The sequence below is a fragment of the Pantherophis guttatus genome, chromosome 16 (genome assembly GCF_059756535.1).
Source record: "Pantherophis guttatus breed Tessera chromosome 16, ASM5975653v1, whole genome shotgun sequence".
NCBI lineage: Eukaryota > Metazoa > Chordata > Lepidosauria > Squamata > Colubridae > Pantherophis > Pantherophis guttatus.
This window is the reverse complement of record NC_142078.1, coordinates 19561721-19584686: the sequence shown is the minus strand read 5'-3', so window position 1 is coordinate 19584686 and position 22966 is coordinate 19561721. Positions and strand designations below refer to the sequence as shown.

Genomic DNA, 22966 nt, shown 5'->3' with positions numbered 1-22966 from the left:
AAAAAAAACAATTGTGGTGAGAAAGGTCGTAAAATGGGGCAAAACTCACTTAACAAATGTCTAACTTGACAACAGAAATTTTGGGTTCAATTGTGGTCGTAAGTCGGGGACTATCTGTCCATAGTAGCCCTTGTCAAATGCAATCACCGTGTGTGCTATGCCTGTATATCGTCGTTCCTCCTCCAGAAGTTGTGGGTGCTCCATCACTCGAGGCTTTCAAAAAGAGACTGGACAGCCATTTGTCCGGAAAGGCGTAGGGTCCTGCTTGAGCAAGGGGTTGGACTAGAAGATCTCCGTGGTCCCTTCCAACTTTTGTCATTCTTTATTCTCTTTGTGTCTGCATTCACCTAGCAGGGTTAATCTGTGAAAGGTGAGCTGCATCCACAGGAATCCGGGCGAAGTTAAACTCGAGGGCTTTCAGGAGAGGCACCAATCCAACCTCTTTGCATAGTTGGGACTGATTAACGGGCCGTCGCTTCAGCACCGCGGACAGCTCCCCCTGAGACGCCTTGCCCCCTCGGCCTTTGTTTTCTTCACAGAGCCGGGCGGGGCAACAGGAGGAGGGGGGAAGGGGGGCTGCAGGGTTCAAGTGACGCCGGGCAGTTGGTGGGGGGAGATCCCTCGCTGCCTCGTCCCCCCGCTGCGTCCCCCGCGGCCACTCCCCCTCCAACCCCTCGCCAGCCACCCAACCTGCTCTCTTGCATTCCGGTTGGAGCCTCCCGGAGTTGCCAGCCACCGTCCTTCGGGCCAAGGCTTGGGGGCGGGGAAGGGGGTGTCTCTATTCCGGCGTCCGGCCGAGCTCCCTCTTCCTCCGATCCCGGGCGGAGGTCTCTTCTCCGGCCGGGCAGCTCAGCGCCATGCTGCTGGAGCGCGCCCGCGGGGAGAAAGCGGCCCCCGCCGAGCCCTGCGCCTTTGGCAGGAACCCAGGTAAGTCAGCCTCCCCCGAGAAACGCCCAGGGCTGCGGGGAGAGGAGAGGCTTCTGCGGGACTCCCGAAGGGGACCTCTCCCCGGCTGGCCCGCGGGGGAGACGTTCCTCCTTCTGGGGAAAGACACCTGTTCTGCGCTCCCGCCGCCCCCAGCCAAAAGAGAAGAAAATCCCGACGGCGGCGGCGGGGGGGGGGTGTCTTTCCTAAATTTAGGAAGGACTCTCAATCTTTTGCTGAGCGCTCTTGAATTGGACGGTTGTTCTCGTTTGCGCAGCCCTTATTCTCCTTCGTTTGTGCTGAAGGTTAACATCGTTCTTGTTTTCTCCACCTCTCCTTCTCCAAGGAGGCCCCCCCGCTGTAAACTTTTGGAGACAGACTGTGGGGTTTTCCTCTCATCTCTTACCTCCTGGTCGCCTTTATTATTCCCTTCCTTCCTTCCTTCCTTCCTTCCTTTTCCTTGACACAAGTCTTTCCTGGAGGAAGGGACCCATTCAAAGAATCCAGGTTCAACTTACGCATAGGACACCCTATGCTTAATAGGACATCTTCCTCCTCAATTTCCTCTTCAGTCAGTGGGAAAGCCCAACCCAGGAGGCGAGGGGGGCCACGTTATTTTGAGGATAGAAGGGAGGAAAGAGAGAAGAAGAAGAAAAAAACCGCCGGGCTCCGTTGGGGAGAGGAGAGGCTGCCCCCACTCCAGCTCACCCAAAGTCGTTAGGACGCGCCTGGCTTGGCTGGGCTGAACAGCTGCCAGGCGCGTCTCTTTCCAGCCCAGGGACCTCCCAGAGTGGCGGCTCTCCCGACCACGGAAAGCGCCCTCCCACCGCGGTTCTGCCTGGAGACCCTCCAGGGCCGCGAGTCAACCTTGGTCCAGGACCCCCCAAGCGCTCCTGGGGACCCAGAAGTCCTTTACCCGTTTGGGGCTCTTTTCAGAGCCGGGCGAGCTGCTTCCGGCTCTCGGCTTGGAGAGGCTTGGAAGGAGGGAAAGGGTGAACGGCAGGCCCGCCTCCAAGGGCATCTGTTGCCCGGCGTGCAGCTGGAGAAGCCACAAGTCCTGCTTGGCGTGGTCCGCTTCGGGAGGGTCGCTTGGCCCCTTGAGCGCCCGAGGGGTAGAAAGAAAGGCGGATTTCTTAAAACCGGGAATAAATTGGCTTGTCCTCAGAACTCCGACTTGCTGGGGCTCGTGGGGAATTTGGAGAAGCGGCTCCGAAGGGCTGGAGAACCTGCTGCTCCTTTCTCGCGGGAAAATATGAGCGTCTGGGTCTCCCGCCGCCCCTGCAGACTCTGGCAAAGGGTGGGGGGACGGCTGGAGGTCAGCCTCTCTTCGGCAGCCTGGCATCCCAGATGTCCCTGACCTTTTCGGCTCGTCATGGTGACCAGCAGTTTCCAGGAGCTGCTGGCGTCCAAGCAACCCGATCGCCTGCGGTTCGCTTACCTGCCGGATGCGGGGGGGGGGGGAAGGGGGGCGTTTGCCACCTGGGGTGCTCGGGCGGAGCTCCGTGAAAACCGAACGTGGGAATGGATGGCAGCCGCAGGGAAGGCTTTTCGTTTTCTGAAAACGTTTGGGGGGTGGGATAAGGAAAAAGGAAGGGGGGATGGTTGATTTTAAAATGGTAAGCAGGGACGAGCCTGGTTACTTGAAAGGAAGTTCCAAGGTTTTTGAATTTACAATCCTTGTTATGGGAAGCCCCATCTCGCCCCGTCGATGCTCCCTCTTCGTAGATGGGAGATTCGATAAATGCCTCAAATTGACGGCACAATGTTTAACAAGAAGAAAGCCTTTCGAAGTTTTGGGTTCTCTTAGGAAAGGATTTCTGCCACTTAATACCAGAATCGACTCCCGGAAGGCCTTTTGACTGGCTTCCAAATAACCAGTTTGTAGGTTGGAAAGTCTTGCCCCCCTTTTGCATTAGTGGAAAGAGGGAGGGAGGGGGGAAGGAGAGGGAGAGAAGGGAGAAAAGAGAGAAGGAAGGAAGGAAGGAAGGAAGGACAAAGGGAGGGAAGGAAGGAAGAAAAAGGAAGGGAAGAAGGGAAAAGAAAGGAGAAAAGAGAGAAGGGAAGGTGTAGGGAGAGAGGAAGAGAGGAATGGGGGAAAGGAAAGGAAAGGAAAAAGGGAGGGAGGTAAGGAAAAGGAAAGGTGGGAGGGAGGGAGGGGAAGGAGAGGAAAAGGGTAGAAGGGAGGGAGGAAAGAAGAGAAGGAAAGGAAGAAGGAAGGCACGGTGGAAGAGAGGGAAGGAAGAAAGGAAGGAAAGGGAAAGGGAAAAACGGGAGGGAGAGAAGAGAGAAAGGATTAGTAATAAACGAGGATTATTGCACTTTGAAGATAATCAAATTAGTTCAGAGAGAAGCTTAGCGGGACCGAAACTTCCTTTCATTTGCTTAAGAAAAAGGGAGATAAATCGCCCTTGCAGGTTCTCAGCGTGGCAAGAGCCAAGGTTGGAGGAAGCGAAGAATATATTTTCATTTAGAAAGAACGACTTTTCCGCCTTTTGCAGAATATTTACCGATATTTCCTTTAAGGATCCGATCTGGCCCTTGTTAGTCAAATGGAGCCCCCCCCCCAACCCCCAATCAGATTCCGCGTGGCTGAAGGGGGGGAGGTGCTGTTGATTTCTCTCCCCTCCCCATTTCCCCTCAAAAAATTGGAATCCTTTTACAAGGAAAAGGTCCCCAGCAGGCACAGATCATTCATATTATGTCGGTCAAGGCATTCAGGAACGTTTTAGCTGATTAAGTCACTTCCCCTTTCTCTATTAGTAAATTAAATCAGAATAAATTTGCATATCTCCAGAACCTCCGGAGGAAACGCCTTCTTGGGACACATTTAACCTGGCAAAAGTCCTCCGTTGGGCTTTCTACCACCTTCGAAGAAGTCGCTTCTTTGAATCCCCAAAAGCAGAAATTAGGTTTTATTTCTTTCTTCTGAGGCCCCATGGTGGCAAGCGAGGGGGCTACCTTTGAACGCGACCCCCTCGGCCTGAATGGCTCTTCAAAGCTTCCCTCGAAATACGTTGGCTCCTATTCAGATGTCCCACAAAACAGTCCGGTGGCTCTGAATTATTTCAGCAAAGCTTCCCTTGGATGAAAATCAGACTATGCTGCCCTAAAGCTCTCCTCCTCCTCAGGCTCCTGTGGACGCATCTTCTCCGGCCTCCTCTTCTTGTCACTGTCTGATGAAGCAGCGGTGTGTCCAGGAATCTGGAACGAACAGAGGGGTGGGCTGGATGGCCTCGCTGGCTCCTTCCAGGCTAGGATTCTCTCCGTCTCTCTTATGCCTCATTAAACTCTTGCCCAGCCTGTGAGGAAGACTACGAGCGAAGGGGATATTTATTCCCCTCCCGTCTCCCCTCTTCCACCTCCGGTTCCTCTTCCATTACTGGGCTTACTGGGCTGCTGCCTGAGGAAGGGGCGATCCTCATCAGATCCTCGGCGGAAAAGCTGCTCCGTTTTTAGGTCCGGATTAACCCACGGAGAGCTGTTGTTCTCGCTCTTCTCCTTGGCCCAAGTGGCAAGGAGTCCCCCTGGAAGGCCTCCATCCCTGCTGTTCCCCCCCGTCTAATGTCCTCCCTTTCGGGGGGGGGACACGAGTGACTCCACCCCGCCTCCCCCCTTGGGTTGGACTCGACCGGCTCCTCCGCCCCGCCGCTGGCGACCGGCCGCTGTCCGTGGTGCTGACGGAGCGGCGCTGGCCAGGAACCGGGGAGACGCTTTCGCTGTCGTTAAAGGGGAGGTTTCTGCGGAGGTTTTCTCCGCCCCCCCCCCGCGTCGTCCACCTCCCCCCCCCCCACGATCTTCTGTGCCCTGCTGGTCGAGTTTCCCAAGAGCGGGAGGCGAGCAAGATGGACGCGGGGAAGGAGGTGCGGCGGCGGCGGGGGGGCGCTGGCCGGGAGCCCCCCAGCAGCACCGAGACGCTGTTGGCGCTGTTGGCACGGAACCAGGAAGGCCGGTCAGGTAAGGTGGGGGATAGAGGGGAGAAGAAATACCCAATGGGTCTCTGTCATCCCGCCCAGGTATTTTGGCCCTGAACCCCTTCTCCCCCCCCCTCCCAGGCACGGCACCCTCGCCGAATTCCAAGCAAAATTCCAGTTTGGGCCAGTTCAGGACAGGACACCCCAAAGTGATGAAGAGGTCTGCAGCCCGGAGCCGGGGAATAGAAGAGGAAGGTTGAAATTGGGGCAGGGTAGACTTCCCACCCGCCTCCCTGACTATTGACCTACCCGCGGGAGGAGCAGAGCAGGATCCCTGAAGGAGATTCGCCCTCCACCCCACGCCACCACTCTGGCGTCTTCCTTTATTTTGGGGTGGGGAGGAAAGAAGATTCGGAAGGACGGCTAAGATAATGGCAGATCAACTCCGCGATCGGGGGTACAGTCGCCGCCCCGAGGAGAGCAGATGGGCGTTGAGGGAGCCTCGCGGGCGGGCGGGCGAAGGGGTCTCTTCAGGAGCCAGGCAGCAGCCCAGTAACTTTTTACTGGGAGGGTGGGGAGCCGTGATTCCCCCCCCCCACACACACACACACAAAAATAGGGCAGCCGTTTTCTCTTTGGGAGAACTGGTCGCCGCTGCTGAGAACCAGAAAATCTTGAAAAGGAAGGAAGGAAAAAACGGGGAGAGAAGAACCGGGCCGCCTTCGCTGCATCCTGGTCCCGGGGGAATTCCTCCTGGCGCGAGGGGTTGAGGAGGGTCGGAGGGGGGGCTTGCCTTCCCTCTGCCCCGCCCCCCCGTTCCCAAGAAGGGGTCTCCTGACCCGCAGCCCCAACCAGGACCTTTTGCGCCCATCCCCGTTTTCCTCCTCCGTTCGACTTCATCCCTCGCTTTCATTTCTCTCTCTCTCTCTCTCTCTCTCTGTCTTTCTTCTTCCGTCCATCTTGTCTTCCCTTGTCTTTCTTTGGCCTCAGTTCGATTTCTTAGGTATTGCTTCAACGGTTAACCAACCAACCATTCTTGTGTTTGCTCTTTCCTTCCCTGTTTTCCTTCTCATCCTTCCTCATCCTCCTTTCCTTTTCCTAGATGGACGGGAGTGCGGGGGGTGGAGAGAGAAGAGCTGGAAATAATAATAATAATTCCTGTCACTTTTTATTTTTCTTCTTAGCCTGGAAAAAATAATGGAACTTTCTTGCACTGTAATTGACATTATTAGGAACTCCGGATATGGAAAGTTCTTAAGTAGGATACAACAACACAGAAAAATTAAATGTAATTGCAGAGCAAGAAAAACGAGTTGCCCATTTCCTAAAACCTGCACAAAATGAAAACTGCCGCGGAAATATCCTCTCCTCGATTCTGCTGCTCTCTCAAAGCAAGTCAGAGCAATTCAAACTATATAATTGTTTTAAAAGTGAAGGTAGATGACTTAATACCCCGTTTCCCCCCAAATAAGACATTCCCCTGATAATAAACCCAATCGGGCTTTTGAGCGCATGGCAATAAGGCCAAGCGCTTATTTCAGGGTTCAAAAAAAAAAAAATAAGACAGGGTCTTATTTTCGGGAAAACACGGGTAGCCCTGATGTAATTTTTAAAAAGTCGAATGACAGTCCCCCCCACAACACACACACACACACACACACAGAAACCCTGAAATAACGAGAAGTAGGGGATTAACTATAGGGAGAGGGAATCGCTTTGCCGACCCTTTCCCGGAAGAGCGAAAATCTTATCCCAGTTATACTATTTATTATTATTATTATTATTATTATTATTATTATTATTATTATTATTATTATTATTATTATTATTATTATCATTATCATTATCATTATCATTATCATTATCATTATCATTATTATTGATTTGTTATCGATCAGATCACTTGTAAGGCGGGGAAAGCATAAGATGCCCGTGACAGACAACCGCCCTCCCCATGAAAGCACTACAAATCCCATTCTGGTTGGAATTCGGCTTCAGAGCTGAAGAAGCTTCTTGGATGAGAAGCGAAACCTCTTCAGAGGAAAAACCAGAAAGCCCAGGTGCCTCCCGAGGAAAGCACCTTGGGGGACAACCGTGAGAATCCCCATAGGCCTTCTCCCTTCGCTCCGACCGTTTCAGACCCTTTTTCCAACCCGAGTCCCCAATCCCGCGGCTCTCTCGATCCCACGTCCCTCCAACCCAGCGGGCTCCCTTCCCAAGTACAGGTTGCGCCTGGCGTGGAGGTGGGAAACCCGTTTTTAATCTCGGGCTGTTGAGAGGCGCACCAGCCGCGGTTGCCAGCCGGAGAGGCCCGCGGCGGACTCGCTTTCTCGTCTGCATTGGCAGGAAAGGGCGGCGTGAGATGTTGGTTGGGGACGCCCTTGTGAAGTCTGGTCTTGAGCTGATGGCCGCTGCGGGAGACGGCGGAGCTTGGAAGAGGGCGGAAGGTTTCGGATGTTAGGGGGTCTTGACTCCGGATTTAGAAGGATCCCGGGCGCCAAAAACTGGACCTCCTCCTCCTCTTTTGGTTGAAGGCAATTTTGATCAAATCTTTTCTCTGTCTTGCGTGGGACAAAGAAGGTGAACAGAAGCTGTCTAGTCTGGAGGATGACTAGACTAGACTAGACTAGACTAGACTAGACTAGACTAGACTAGACTAGACTAGACTAGACTAGAATAGAATAGAATAGAATAGAATAGAATAGAATAGAATAGAATAGAATTTATTGACCAAGTGTGATTGGACACACAAGGAATTTGTTTTTGGTGCGTATGCTCTCAGTGTACATAAAAGACAAGATACGTTCATCAAGAATCATAAGGTACAACACTTAATGATAATCATAGGTTACAAATAAGCAATCAGGAAACAATATCAATAAAAATCGTAAGGATACAAGCAACAAAGTTACAGTCATAATCAAGAAAGCTTAATTCGATTCCTTTCTCTACCTTTTCCCTTCCCTTCCCTTTCTCCTTCTGAGCGTTTCCTCCTCCCGCCAGCCCTTCAAAGGAGACCCCAGAGGCTTAAACGCTCTTGAACCCCGCGTCCGTCCATCGCGCGCTTCTCTTTTTCTTTTCCCACCTCCCTCCTCGCAACCCGGACTCCTTGCCCGGATTCGCAGGAACCGCCGTTTAGGGAAGGGGTCCCTTCCCTCCGGCTTTCCCCGCCGTTCTCGTGGGAAAGTGGCGCTCACGGACCGAGGATCCAGCCTGACCGAATTTACCCTGGGGGGAGATGCGGGCGCCTTATTTGCATCCAACTGGACCCTTCCTCCTTTGAAGCCCGTCTCCCCCACCCATCATCATCATCACCATCGCCACCATGGATTTACAGACGCTCCCAAGATCAAGACTCCTTCATGTTGTCAACAAATAAAGAAATAAGACGGGAGGGCCTCTGACGGCGGGAATGGAGCCCTGCCCGGCGCCGCGTAAAAAGCGCGCAAGCGGGGGGGAAGCGCGCTGGTCCATCCGTTATTCCTTCCTCCGGGGGCTCTCCCGTCCGTTTATATGTATATTTATTAAATTTATATTAAATGCCTCCCATTTTCCCGAGAAGGGGACTCCGTTTCCCACCCGGAGGAACTTGAGATGGCCACGAACTTCTCGGAGGGCTGAGAAGCTACCCTTACCCGGCCGAGCTGCTCAGGACCTCTGGGTTTACTCTGGCTGCGCCCCGAGGCAGGCAGCGGGCGGGCGGGCTGGCGGAAGAGGAGATGGGGAGCAAGATCAGACCAGGGTAGAGGTGCGATCGGAAGCTTTGGATCGCTCAGGGCGCAACATTTTTTCTTGCTCGGGATCCTCTGATCTGCACTCCCGTGGAGAGGCCAGACCAGGCAATAGGACCGCCTTCCCTTGAGGAGCGCGGCGCTCCCTTTCTTCTTCGGGGCTCCCCACCCCGAAGATGACAGACCCCAGCAGCAAAACGGGGCGAGGCAGGCCTGGGGCGGGGGCGGGGGGGGGACAGCCCCGACCTCTCGGTTCAACCGATTAAGCGTTGGCTCCCTTCGCCTTCGACCGACTCATCAACCAAGGCTTCAGGTTGATTAATTTGCCTCTGGGCTTCCTTCACCTTGATTAATCTACCCGGGGTTCAAAGTTGAGCTCCATCATTAGGCTCCGTTTTCCAGAGTTTCTTTTCAAAGGGACAGTTTTAGCTAGTTTACAAATTTACCCTTCACTAAAACAAAAACTATGAATTCCTTGCTGGCGTTGCATTATTATTTATTATTATTTATAGTTTAATCTTCAATTCGATTCAGTCTGGGACTTGTAAACACGTAAAACAGTTCGAGTCCTACAAGGACCTGTTAAGGTAACCTCTGAGTATATTATAGGGCCGTTCTAGTAAGGTGGGTTTCCTTTTGCAAAGTCAGAATATTCTGGTCTAATAAGTTCCAAATGTCCATGTATCTAGACAGCCCTTTGGATATTGCTCCTATTACTATTGGTAATAGTAATAATTAGTTGTAATAATAATTAGAAATAGTTTAATAGATAATTATAAGTAATAGTTATAGTTATTATTATTTCTACTCGTAAATTCAAACTAATACCAGATAATTCTTGAAATAATAAATACCACTGTTAAAAAGGAGATTTACGAGACTGATTTTCTTGCTGTGGTATTTTACCCGGCAAGAAATCATGGTAACAGAGTGAGCTATTAATGGCTGGTCTCCCTTTGCTCCAAAGATTCTGAATCAGCAACTGAATAATTTGGGGAGACATTAATAATTTAATTAAGGAAAAATAGCATAGATGTGGGGGTTGCTTGCCTCGAGTGGCTTCATGATGATAAATGATGATACAAATAATTACAATCACAAGCAAAGAATAGACAGTTTTTGGCTCCGACCGAAAATCCGGATTTATTTATCCTCGGGGTAAACACCAGCAATGATCGGTGTTTGTTTTTTCGTTTTGGTGTGATCTCTAGGTGAGAGTTTTGATTTTCTTGGATCTCCTTTTGTTTTTCTGCAACATTTATTTGATGCGAATAAAAATTATGGGACCCGCCTAAAGTTAGACGCTTGCAAGACCCCACACTGATTTGGAGAGAGAAAGTTAGCGCAGGCGCCTTGAAGGTGTCGGGCAGGACCCACCTTGGCACAGAAAGCGGGAATAAAAGTAGAAAAATGTGGGACAGGTACTTCCTCCGGCCTTCTTGCCTCATTCTCGTCTCAGCTGTGCTACAAATTGCGTTTATTTAGAATGATTTTGATGTTGGCAATTTGAGTCTCATGGGCCCTCCAAAGTCAGCTTAAAATGGAACTTTGCAAGGTCTGGTTGGCAACAAGCAGAAAAGCGGATCAAAGATCTGGAACAATTCGGATTATAGCGTCATCTATAAAGAAGAAACAGGGATCCTGTCTCTCTTTTCTATCCATCCATCCATCTCTCTATTTGTTCAGCTATTTTTCTATCAATCTATATCGATTTTATCCTATCTATCTACCTATCCACCATCTATTTGTCAATCAATCAATCTATATTTTATATCTATTCATTTTATATCCATCTGTCCATCCATTTGTCCATCCATCTCCTATTTATCCATATATATATCTTTCCCAGCCTCCCTCAAGTTTATCTAACCCGTCTGTATTTTTATTTTATTTTATTACACCATATGAGAGGCAAAAGATCGGCTTTAAAAAGGAGAAACAAAGAAAGAGGAAAATAACAAAGACAATGCCATTCTCGATAACCAGCTGTTCTCACACATTTCAAAAAAAAAAAAAAACCACCTTTCCCTGGGAAAGGCATTAAGCTAAGCAAGAGGGGTTTCCCAAGGCTGGGTCAAAAAAGGCAAGATGTTATCCATGGCCAAGAAATTGAAACACTTTTTAACTTGGTTATTTTGTTGACTATAAACTAGCCTGAATCCACAATCATTTAGAGAAGGATCTGGACTATTCTTGACTCTTCTTCCCACAGACAATCTGATGACTGAACGAACCCAGTTTTCTTGAATGTAGGCAAATTCCCCTAGTGTTAACCAAGGTTAACACTAAACAAGTCATCTGACGACCTAGTTGAGTCTTTTGAGTAAACCATGGCTTGTGACTCTTAACTCTGTGTGAACCAGGCCACTAAGGCAAACCATGTTTTTCAAAAATAGAATAAAATAGAATTCTTGATTGGCCAAGTGTGATTGGACACATAAGGAATTTGTCTTTGGTGCATACGCTCTCAGTGTACATAAAAGAAAAATAAAATACATTCATCAAGAATCATAAGATACAACAATTAGTGATAGCCATAGGATACTAACAAGCAATCAAATTGTACTAGTAAACAAATAAAAACAATATAAATTGAAAGATAAAGAAACATGGTTATAGTCATAAGTGGGAAGAGAAGATACTAGGAAGGAAGAGAAGAATAACAGTAATGCAGTCTTACTAAATTATTTGACAGTGTTGTGGGAAAGTAGATGAAATCCTAACCTTTGGGTCATCTTTTATAACAGGTTAATTCCATTCAATGAGATACAAGGAAGACTCACCTACTTTTTCTCACAAAGTAAACCTGTTTAATTTGGTGTTCCTATTTTAAAATCATTTGGACCAAACAGGAACTAGAATAAATAAATAGGGAGGAAAAAAATGTTTCTTGGGCTTCTTCCAGATTCATCCGTTTCCAGATCCTTTCCTTAAATTAAACCCACTTCCAGAATTTTATTTTTTATTTTTGCAAACACCTGTACAAAAGCACGACTGAGTAAATCTGAAAGGGAGAGTTTCCGGAGATGTGGGGCGTCCGCGGAGCCGAAAGGGGAGGCCGGCCGGGGAGACCCAGAGGCTTCCAAGAAGGGCCTTGCGAGCGCCCAGGCGCCTCGCTGTCCGAAGGACTGGAAGCGTTTGGATGGCAATTTTTTCCACACTCACGGGGAAACAGAAACGCAAAATTCCTTCCGCAGTTCTTAAATGGGGGGGAGGGGGGAGGGGCGGCCTGGACCACTCAGAAGATTTAATTTCCTGGTGAATGGTTAAGCATTTCTTTATTTATAAAATAAATCCTGCTTCCACCCTCCCCATCTTTAAATGGCTTTGAATTATGTACGTTTTTAGTTTATGCAATTTTCATCCTTTATGGTTGTAAGCCGCTTAGAGTGAGTTATCCTACGGCAAGCTGGGTGGCCAATAAATTTTAATTAATTAATTAAGCTGTTGTATTAAAATAAATAAATAGAGACCGATCCTGACCGTAGGGGTCAGGATCCGGCCTTCCTTCTGCCAGGAGAGAGGGGGGTGAGAAGGCAGCGAGGAAGGGAGGGAGAAGCACAGAAGGAAAGATGGCAGGAAGGAAGGGTGGGAGGGAGGGAGGGAGGGAGGAAGGAAGGAAGGAAGGAAGGAAGGAAGGAAGGAAGGAAGGAAGGAAGGAAGGAAGGAAGGAAGCTGATGGATGTCCTTGCTCTCTCTGAACCGTTTCCCCCCCAGACATCCCTCTCTGTGCAGGCTGCAACCAACACATCGTGGACCGTTTCATCCTGAAGGTGCTGGACCGCCACTGGCACAGCAAATGCCTCCGATGCCACGACTGCCAGGTGCAGCTGGCGGAGAAGTGCTTCAGCCGCGGAGAGAGCGTCTACTGCAAGGAGGACTTCTTTAAGTGAGTGGACAAAGGCCGGCCTTCTCCTCCCGCCTTCCTTCCGCCCTTTTCCCTCACCTAGTTTTCAGGCGCGTCAAAGGAAAGGAGGAGAGAAATATTTTCCACCTTGCGGGATTCTGTGAACTTCATAACCTTGCAATGAAGGTGGAGTCGGTGCTCCAGGTTGGCCTTCTGATCTGAGATGAGCCCCCAGGATGTCAAGCTGGCCCCCAGGATGATGTGGTGGCCATAATTCCTCCCCTTTGAACGCGGCAGCTCCAGACGTTCTGAATCTTCTCACCCTTCTCATCCAACCGAGCTTAACTTCTCCCGGGTTTTCATCCACAGGAGGTTTGGGACGAAATGCGCAGCCTGCCAGCAAGGCATCCCTCCCACCCAGGTGGTGCGAAGGGCCCAGGACTTCGTCTACCATCTCCACTGCTTCTCCTGCATCGTCTGCAAAAGGCAGCTGGCCACCGGGGACGAATTTTACCTCATGGAGGACAGCCGGCTGGTTTGCAAAGCTGACTACGAGACCGCCAAGCAGAGGGGTGAGTTAGTCTGCATTTGGCTTCAGCAGCCCACCTCCTTCTCCCCCTCGGCCCTGCAAATGGCGAGGGGGGGGGGTCCCACGCCTTTCAAAATTAGGAAGTCACCGCAGATGGATTCCCACCCATGGAGAGGTTGCTAAGCCACTTTACCCATAACTAGGATGGGCAGAATGCCTTATTTGCATCCCACCTTTATTACCTTTAACTCAAGGAGGCCAAACACCTTCCTCCTCCTATTCTTGCAACAACAACCATCCCGTGAGGTGGGTTGAGTTAAAAGAGAGCGACTGGCCCAAAGTCACCTAAGGTGGGGCTAAAATTCATCGTCTCCTGGTGATTGGCCCAAAGTCAACGTTTTATGACTAAGGCTGGACTTGAACTCAGGATCTCCTGATTCCTAGCCTGGTGCCTTAACCACTAGGCCAAACCGGCAGCCATATTGTCTGCCTCTCCACTGCCTAAGGCGTCCTCTTTGATAGGTAGCCCTTGACTTGATCGGAAGGGAGGTGGCACCCACAGAGTCTTCTTTGGGAGGGCATCTCTTTTTTGGGGTTTTTACACTTTCGCTCTTGGGGGCGTTTTCAGAGGCCGAGTCCACGGCGAAGCGACCTCGCACCACCATCACCGCCAAACAACTGGAAACCTTGAAAAATGCCTACAACAACTCGCCCAAACCAGCCCGCCACGTCAGAGAGCAGCTGTCTTCCGAAACAGGCCTGGATATGAGAGTGGTCCAGGTGGGTGACGGCATTGGAGGTGAGCGGGAAAATAACCCAGGGATGGAGCTGGAATCCAGACGGACCTTGGAAGCCAAGTTCTCGCCCTGACCTACACACAGGGCCATTTATTTCTCCAGCAGCAGAAAGAAATCCCCATATGCTTCTCTTTGGCTTATGGCACATTCACATCACATTTCAATTAAAAAAAAAAAGACCTAGAATCTAAAATATTATAAATGTATGTCTAGATTACAGATAGATAGATAGATAGATATTTGCTTCAGCCAGGAAATCAACAAAGTCTTTATTACTAAGTGAAATAATTATTAAGTGAGTCTTGCCTGTTTTGCGACCTTTCTTGCCACAGTTGTTAAGTGAATTTGGCTTTCCCCTTGAATTTGCTTGGCAGAAGGTCGCAAGGAGATCACGTGTGCCAGGGGTGAAATCCAGCAGGTTCTGGAGAACCGGTAGCGGAAATTTTGAGCAGTTCAGAGAACCAGCAAATACCTCCTCTGGCTGGCCTTAGAGTGGGGTGGGAATGGGGATTTTGCAGTGTCCTTCCCCTGCCGCCATCATAAGTACGAGTCAGTTGCCAAGTCTGAATTTTCATCACGTCACCCTGAGGATGCTGCAGCGGTCATAAGTGTGAAAAACTGTCAATAAGTCACTTTTTATCGGTGCTGTTGTAACTTCGAACGGTCACTAAACTGTTGTAAGTTTGAGGACGACTTGTTTTACAAACCCTAACCTTAATAGACTGTGGGATGCAAAGGAAACGTTGTCTCGTGGCCCTTGGCCAGATCCAGCTTTAAACTTCTTCATGGCAGAAAGAACATTTTTGTCACTCGGTGAATTTATCTGTAAAACGCCCCAGACGCCAGACCACGTAGATTCTCTTCACTGCCGCTTTCCTTCCCCGTTTCCAAATTCTGCTTGCATTCAGAAATACGTGTTTCACAACAAAAACAAATTTATGCCTCCATATATCTCTTGCGTCGTGCAACTCTTTCACCCGGAGGAAAAGGGGAAAGCGGTCCTTAGAGGACATCCATCTTGCTCTAAGAGGTAACAGTTACAGTAACAGAGTTGGAAGGGACCTTGGAGGTCATCTAGTCCAGGTTTGAAGCCACACCTTGCTTGGTTTTTCTACCTGCAACCGAAGGAGGTGTGCAGTTAACAAATGTGAAAAACTCGGCTTATGACAGCTCATTGAGTGTCTGTCTGGAGTTACAGGGGCACTGAAAAAAGCGACTTATGACCGTTTTCCACACTTAGGGCTCCATGGTGGTCGTAGGTTGTCGTAGGGCTACCTGGGTTATAAACCAAAGGAACGAATGACCCTCCTTTCCCCCCTCCAGGTGTGGTTCCAGAACAGACGGGCCAAAGAGAAACGCCTGAAGAAAGACGCCGGAAGGCAGAGGTGGGGCCAATATTTCAGGAACATGAAACGGTCCAGGGGGAATTCCAAATCGGACAAGGACAGCATCCAGGAAGGAGGGCCAGACAGCGATGCGGAGGTGTCTTTCACAGGTACACGAAAGATTGCAACGGTGTGTGTGCAAATCTGTGCTCCCGAAGGCATGAAGGAAGGCGTGGCCACTTCCTGGGTAGCACAAGGGAAGGAAGGTCCTAAAAGGCTGCCACCATCCATGGTCCACTCCACCCCCCTCCTTTTTTTTAAATGCCAAAGCAGATGAAAAAGGGCAGAGCTTTGATTGTCCAGTGGTGGTCACTATTTTGGTCTATTTTTCCTCTCCTGCCTTGCACAGATACTCCTGACTGGTATTATGGGTTGTATGAATATTACCAGTGGTGAAATCCAATTTTTTTTACTACCGGTTCTGTGGCCGTGGCTTGGTGGGAGTGGCTTGGTGGGCATGGCAGGGGAAGGATACTGCAAAATCCCCATTCCCTCCCCACTCCAGGGGAAGGATACTGCAAAATCCCCATTCCCACCCCACTCCTGGGGCCAGCCAGAGGTGGTATTTGCCGGTTCTCCGAACTACTCACAATTTCCGCTGCCAGTTCTCCAGAACCTGTCAGAACCTGCTGGATTTCACCCCTGAATATTACTCTGGGTCAGAATTAGAATCAGGCTCAGAAGGATGTGAGGACTTTCTGGGGAAAGCAAACTATGACCAAGTCCCTTTGAATGCAATTAAGTTCAAACAGTTCTCGACTTACGACCAGATAATTCTACTCACTAAGCAATGTGGTCATTAAATGAGTCATCACATTCCTGTGGCCATTTTCTGATCTTTTTTTACTGCATTCACTTTTTTAAGTGAATCCAGCTTCCCCCATTGACATGATTGTCAGAAACCAGTTAAGAAGAAAGACCTGAGGGATACGTCCCTTGTGGGCCTTCTTCTCTCTCTCCCACTTTCCCGTTTCCTTTTTCCAGATGAACCTTCCATATCCGACATCAACCATCCCAACGGGATTTACAGCACTCTCGGGGAAAACTCCCCCATTCTGGCGAAACCACCCGGGAGCAGCGGGAACTTCTCCTTGGAACATGGTGGCATCCCAACTCAGGACCAATTCCATGATCTCCGGTCAAACAGCCCTTATGGGATGCCCCCCTCACCAGGGTCCTTACAAGCTATATCTGGTCACCCATCCTTAATGTCCAGCTTGGTTTACCCAGACCACGGCTTGGGCATCGTGGGCCAAGGCGGACAATCGGTGCCTCAACCCATGAGGGTCTTGAGCGGGAACGGACCCAATTCAGATCTCTCTTCAGGAAGCAGCGGAGGGTATCCGGATTTCCCAGCCAGTCCGGCTTCTTGGCTAGATGAAGTTGACCACGCACAGTTTTGATACTGGACTGGAGAACTCCTTGGTAGAAACTGGACATCCACCTGGAATGACCCAGGAGAGTGGACAAGAGAAAGGTCAGCCAGCAGAGACAAGTGGGAAAAAAACGGAAGGAGGACATGGAAGCTCCTGTCCAAGGATGGACCTTGGGAGGAGTGGAGGTGATGATGGGACCAGGCCACAGCTTCATCTTGATGGAGCCCCCTGGGCAGCTTCTTCCCCAGATACGGCTGGACCCGAACAGACTTTGCTTTCCAAGTTTGGCGAAGCGTATGTGAGTATCAGGAAGGAAGGAGGTGCCGGAGGGGCTCCTGGGGTCGCTCAGTCTGTTCTCTGTGCGTTTGTTCATGGCAGAGTCTGGCCCAAGAGAAGATATTTTTTTATAAAACCCGAGGAAACCGAGGTCACCTGAGGAGGAAGGAAGAGAAACCAAAATAGCCTTAGCTTACCTTCATCGTACGTGAGTAGAGCAAGAAAACGTGACTTCTTCTCACTCCCTAAAGAAGAGATGAGGTGGATTCCTTCCTTGGTTTCCCTCCTCACCCTCAGCCTCTTCCTCCCCTCCTTCCTCACTCACTCCTTCCCCCTTTCCTTCCTCTTCTTCCTCTTTCCTTTCCTCCCTTTCTGTCCCTCTCCTTTCTTCCCTTCCTCTTCTCTTTCCTCCCTTTTTCTTCTTTCCTTCCTTTCTGCTCTTTCTCTCATTCCTTCCTCCCTCCCTCCCTCCCTTCCTCTTCCTTTTTCTTCATTTCTGTCTCCTTTCTTTTCTTCCTCCCTTTCCTTCCTCTTCCTCTTTCCTTTCCTCCCTTTCTCTCTCTGTCCCTCTCCTTCTTTCTTCCCTTCCTCTTCCCTTTCCTCCTTTTCTTTTTCTTCCCTTCCTCCTTTCTTTCTGCTCTTTCTCTCTCTCCTTCCTTCCTCTTCCTTTTTCTTCATTTCCCTCTTCTTTCTTTTCTTCCTCCCTTCCCTTACTCTTCCTTCCTTTCTTCCCTTTCTCTTTTTCTTTCCTTCCTCCTTCCTCTTTCTGCTCTTTCTCTCTCTCCTTCCTTCCTCTTCCCTTTTCTTTTCTCTCTCCTTTCTTTTGTTCCTCCTTCCCTTCCTCTTTCCCTTCCTCTTTCCCCTCCCCTCCCCTTCCCTAATATTGACTTCCATCCAGCAAATGAAGCTTTAACATCTCTTTTTAATATGCATTTTTTCATCCTCCTCTTTATGTTCAGGATGCTGCATTTAGCATTGATTTATCCAGCATCTTCCTTTCCTTTCCTTTCCTTTCCTTTCCTTTCCTTTCCTTTCCTTTCCTTTCCTTTCCTTTCCTTTCCTTTCCTTTCCTTTCCTTTCCTTTCCTTTCCTCCCCAACAGAATAAAACAGCCTCAACTGCGTATCTAGATTTCCAAAAGCCAAGTGTCGAGACTCCTTTATTTTTATCTGTATATATATGTATATATATATATATATATATAAATATAAAAAGTCACTGTAATTAATTTGTAGGCTATTTTCTATGACGCTGTAAATGAGCTGCTTTAGCTATACAGACTGAATGTCATTTTGGATCTTTTTTTTTAAACAATTTCTGATGTGGGAATGGGTACATGTATGGATGCCTTTTAAAAATCTTTTTTTTTTTTTTTACCAATTACCAATTTCTCCTGTGTGTCTCCCCTGATCAGAGAGCAACTTTTGCTCTTAGGCGGGGGACGTAAAATCAGCAGCTGGCAGAGAGGGGGGTCTGTGTATCCCCCTTTATCGATTGGCAGCCCATAAACCCAACGCTGTTCTCAAACAGACCTGGTTAAAGGGGTCACTGCCAATAACACGCATTTCCATACATCCATTATACCACGGAATCTGTTATACTGCAGACACAACCAGCACATAAGACACAAGCAGGAAAAAAAAAACCCCTCCTTTTTAAGAAAATGCTTACACTTTCGATACGTACCTGTGCGTTCAAAGCTGACAGGTGTTTAAGCCTTTGCTAAAATGTTTTTTTAACGGATCTCTCCTTTCATTGACAACAATTGCAGCGATACATGCAGTTCTCAACTTACAACCATTCATTTAGGGACCGTTCGAAGTTACGACGGCACTGAAAAAAGTGACTTATGACCGTTTCTCACACTTACGACCATTGCAGCATTTCCCCCATGGTCACGTGATCAAAATTCAGATGTTTGATACTGACTCGTATTTATGACGGTTGCAGTGTCCCCTTTTGCGACCTTCTAACCAACAAAGTCAACCGGGAAACCAAATTCGTTTAACGACTGTGTGACTCACTTAACAACTGCAGTGACTCACTTAACAACAGTGGCAAGAAAGGTCGTAAAACAGGGCAAAACTCACTTAACTAATGTCTCACTTAGCCACAGAAATTTTGGGTTCCGTTGCGGTCGTAAGTTGAGGGCCACCTATATATATTTTTTTCTTTTTCCTTCACTTGTTTTCTGGGATGCCCCCAAAAGATGGAGGATTAAAACCAGCTGCGATTTCTCAAGGTTTGAATTTATTTACTCCTGTGGAGAAAGGGACACGAACGATGCAGTTCAGGAAAATTCATTCAATCGATCTGTATTTCTCAAGTTTGTGTCTTTGCTTTCCAGTTGCCAAACGCTTTCTCACCTGGAGCAGCCTGTCCACATCTTTTATTAAAAACCTTTAAAATTTAGGCTCAATTTTTGTATGTTCAAGAACAGCCTGGTTTCACTTTTTTTATTATTAAAAAAAAAACACACCATTGATCGTCCCTTTATATTGTGTGTTTTCACAGACGACGAGAGCAGACAGATGATTTAAGTATGACGAAAGAATATCTATATCTATATATCTATATCTATATCTCATAACCTGTAAAGCTAAATATTAAGTGTAGGTTATGTGTAATGTTTGGTGTCACTTTCTCTCTGATCAAATACCATTAAGATTTTCAATAAATTTGTCAGCTAAAGATTGATGAGGTCTTTCGCAGAATTTAATCTATCTTGATTAAAAAAAATTGCACCCTGATTAACGAGGCTCAATGGACGCTATTTTGCCACGGACATTTTTTCTTTTTAAGTGAAGAGAAAACATGAGAGAAACATTTGACCAACGTAAAAGGGTTTTAAGTAAAAAAAAGATGAATTGTTGATAGCGTGGGATAAATGCTTATCAAGTTTGCAGTTCACGAAACCGGAAATTATTCAACAGAAATTTCCAAAGGCAACTGTAAAGGCATGCAGATCTGGGTGGTAAAAAGCACAGAATGGGATTTAACATAAACCCGTTTGACATTTTTCACAAAGAAAGTTTTTTTTAAAAAAATTCAGATGTGGCTAAAGGACTGAGGTTAACTGCCTTAGATCTTAAGATCTTAAAATTATTCACAAGCTGGATTTGAATCAGCAGAGTGAATTTGGCTAGGAAAGGGCCAGTGAAGTGTTAGGAATACAGTTCCAAGCACGGGAAACAATTGTTTAATTAATTAATTAAATTTATATGTTCCATTCTATTCTGTGCTGGTGGTAATATGGTAAAATAAGACAAGCTGTAATAATTTTTTAAAAAAATCCTAACTTGAAACAATCTCATACGGCTGTATGTCCAGGCAGCTGTCCATTGAGCCTATCAATTTCCTAAGCCTTCTATTTTGAATTTATTTGTTTTTTTTCATTCTTTCTCCTTTTTTTCCAACTGAGCAGCAGGTCAAGGAGGCGAGAAAGAGCTAAAATAGCCTTTTGATTTGACATTCTTTCCCTCAGGTCTTGACAGAGAAATTTGAGAACGGATAGCTGAGTTTTTCCTCTTCCCATTCCATGACTTCTTCCTTTTATGCCATGTTCTTTAGGTTATAAACAAGCCATCTTTTGTATTGTTTTTCCCCCCCGATTGTATGAAAGCATTTGCTCTGGAAGCTTTTGCTGGTTGAAGAGAACATGTAAAATGTGTGAAATAAATTACCCTGTGAGTAAATAATGAATCCACTTGTAAGAAAGGTCCTACAGGATATTTAATTGGATGTGGGTATCAGAATGCCAGCCGAGACTGGGCAGCAGGTTGCATTTAGACATAAATCTGGAGCTTGGTTTTCCTTTAATTATTATAATTACCAAGGGCAATACGAGGCATGAGATTGGCAAATGGGAAGGAAAGGGTGGTTAAAATATTTCCTTTTTCCCTTCCTTCCTCCCTCCCTCCCTCTTCCTTTTCTTTCTTCCTGTCTTTCCTTCCTTCCTTCCTTCCTTCCTTTCCTTCTTTCCGCTTCCTTCCTCCCTCCTTCCTTCGCTCCCTCCTTTTCTTATATTGCATTGTTTTATGATTTAAAACAAGAAAATATACATTTTTTTGAGAAAGAATGCCAACATCTCCACTATGTTATTTATTTAGAAACATTAAAAGGAAAAAGGGGAGGAAAAAAAGATGGCTGTGTGAAAAAACACCCCTAAAGATAATACAGGCAAAATTTGAATTTCTGACCTCCCCCTTCTTTGTTCCCCAATTGTTGTGCGATACAGAGCGGTGTAAACTGTAAAAAAGCAAAACCACACTCTGAGCATTTGCATTTACTGTCCAATGCTTCATACTCTACGGTACCTATGGAAGCCCTTCTACGCAGCCACTGGTCCTGATGGGTGGTTTCCTCCTTGCCAGGATGGCCCATTGCCCAGTTTCGATAAAGCAGAAAGACACCTAAGCTTTGCCTATAAAGGCAGTGAAGACCAAGAGAGGAAAAGGAAAGACGAGAGAGAGAAAAGCCACCATGAATGTGGTTTCTAGGCAGCACTGCTAAACTAGGGAGTTATAAATAGCCAGGTGAGAGCCAAGGAGGCTGACATTTAAACCCAGATTGAAAAGGAAGGAGCATTAAAGGTGATTAGTAAACCTTGAGTGACTTCTGCCTCTCTGCGGCTTACAACATGTTGTGTGACCTTTATCGTCTATTGGTTTCTTTCAGCCATTTCTCTCTCTCCCCCCCCAAACCAAATTACCTTTTTTTTGCAAAGTGCGTCTCTTCCGTTTAAAGAAATGGAAAGAGAAGGGTGGGTGGGTTTAATTGTCCCTGAATCATCTTACCTTCAGATTTATTTACCTTGCAGATTCAACTCCTACCTTTCCTTGGGGAGTTAGAAAAAAGCAGGGCATTTTCCCAAGTCCTTTTCACATGCCCCTTATTATCCGAAGGGGGCTTTTGCAAGACAAGCTCAAACAGTCCCAGGAGCCGCGGGTGTAAAATTAAATATTAAAATGGGGGATGTCGCTGACCTTGTTGGGGTCATGGTGTGGATGCCGCTGATCCCGGCAGAGAGAACGGGCATTGGCTGAAGACTGGTTTTTAATATAACTTATTTATTTTTTTGGAATAATTTTATTAGAGTTTACAAAGAGAAAAAGATGGGTACCAACTTAGGAAAAAATACAAAAAGAAACGAAAAAGGGAAATGCAAAGAGACACAGAGAGAGAAAAATAGGAAAAAAGTAGGACATATTTGGGAGAGAAAAATGAGAGTACTTTCCCTTTTCCATTTTTAAACCAACAGTTTGGTTGTGTGTGTGTTTGAGGGAGGGGGGAGAGAGGGTGGTGGTGGGGTGTAATAATCCCCTTTCCTCCTTTGCCCCTTCCTCAGCGATTCTTCAAGGGGACTCGGGTGGCCCCCATCCCTAAGCCGAGAGGGGGAGGGCGCAGTTGCGGCTGGCATCCCTGTCACCCCTGGAAGACCCTCCGAGGCCCCCGGCCCGCCTCACCCGGCCCGCCCCGTCAGCGGGAGGCGAGTAAATCAGGGCTGACAGCGACATCCCCGTGGAGCAGCTGGAATTAATGGCACAATTGGGCACCTAATGATGCGCAGGGAGGGCGGCGGCCCCCACGGGCCTTCCCAGGATGCAGAAGCGCCCCTCACCCCCTCCCCCACCCCGGTGGAGAGGGGCTGGCACCGGCTCCGGCAGGCGGGGAGGGCCGGTCGGATGGATGGATGGATGGCCGGGATGGGCAGGGAAGGGAGCAGGTGCCGCTCAACCCAGGCGGGCAACGGCAAGAGCAAGTGGGAGGCCGGTAGCCAAGGGGGTGGGAGTTGGGGGGGGGTTCTTCTTTCCTCCCTGCTCCCTCCTTTCCTCCTTTCTTTCCTAAACCTCTCCCTTTTTCCCCTTCTCTCTCCTTCCTTCCCCTTATGCCCTTTCCTTCCTTCCCTCCTCTCTTCCCTGTTTCCCTCTCTTTTCTTCCTTCACTCTGCCCTGCCCTTGCCCATCCCTTCCCCTCCCGTTCCCCCTCCCTCTTTCCTTCCTTCCTTCCCTCCTTCTCAGCTGTAGTCGTAAGTCGAGAACTACCTGTAAATACATTACTAGCCAAAGTGACTGATTATATGTCCGTCCATCCGTCCCTCAAAAGGTGTCTGTAGGAGTTGAAATTTACTGTGAAATTCATTGGGGGGCATATAAGGAATAGTAAGGACTCAGAAGAGAATGAATGAATGA

General features: G+C 48.1%; 1 protein-coding gene across 4 annotated transcripts; it reads left to right on the top strand.

Moving 5' to 3' along the window:
• Window positions 1-537: 537 nt before the first annotated feature.
• LHX3 (LIM homeobox 3) lies at window positions 538-16984 on the top strand. 4 transcript variants are annotated; one of them, XR_015730122.1, is made up of 7 exons: window positions 538-927; window positions 12284-12455; window positions 12783-12985; window positions 13571-13722; window positions 15063-15234; window positions 16109-16798; window positions 16879-16984. XR_015730122.1 is itself a non-coding variant. In XM_087879638.1 (6 exons), the coding sequence occupies exons 1-6, from the start codon at window positions 858-860 to the stop codon at window positions 16525-16527; spliced, it is 1188 nt and encodes a 395-aa protein (XP_087735764.1). In that variant the 5' UTR covers window positions 538-857; the 3' UTR covers window positions 16528-16984. The 4 variants fall into 4 exon arrangements, 1 of the variants encoding a protein (XP_087735764.1); XR_015730123.1 differs by having other exon boundaries at window positions 16850-16984; XR_015730124.1 differs by having other exon boundaries at window positions 16109-16601; window positions 16879-16980.
• Window positions 16985-22966: the final 5982 nt, after the last annotated feature.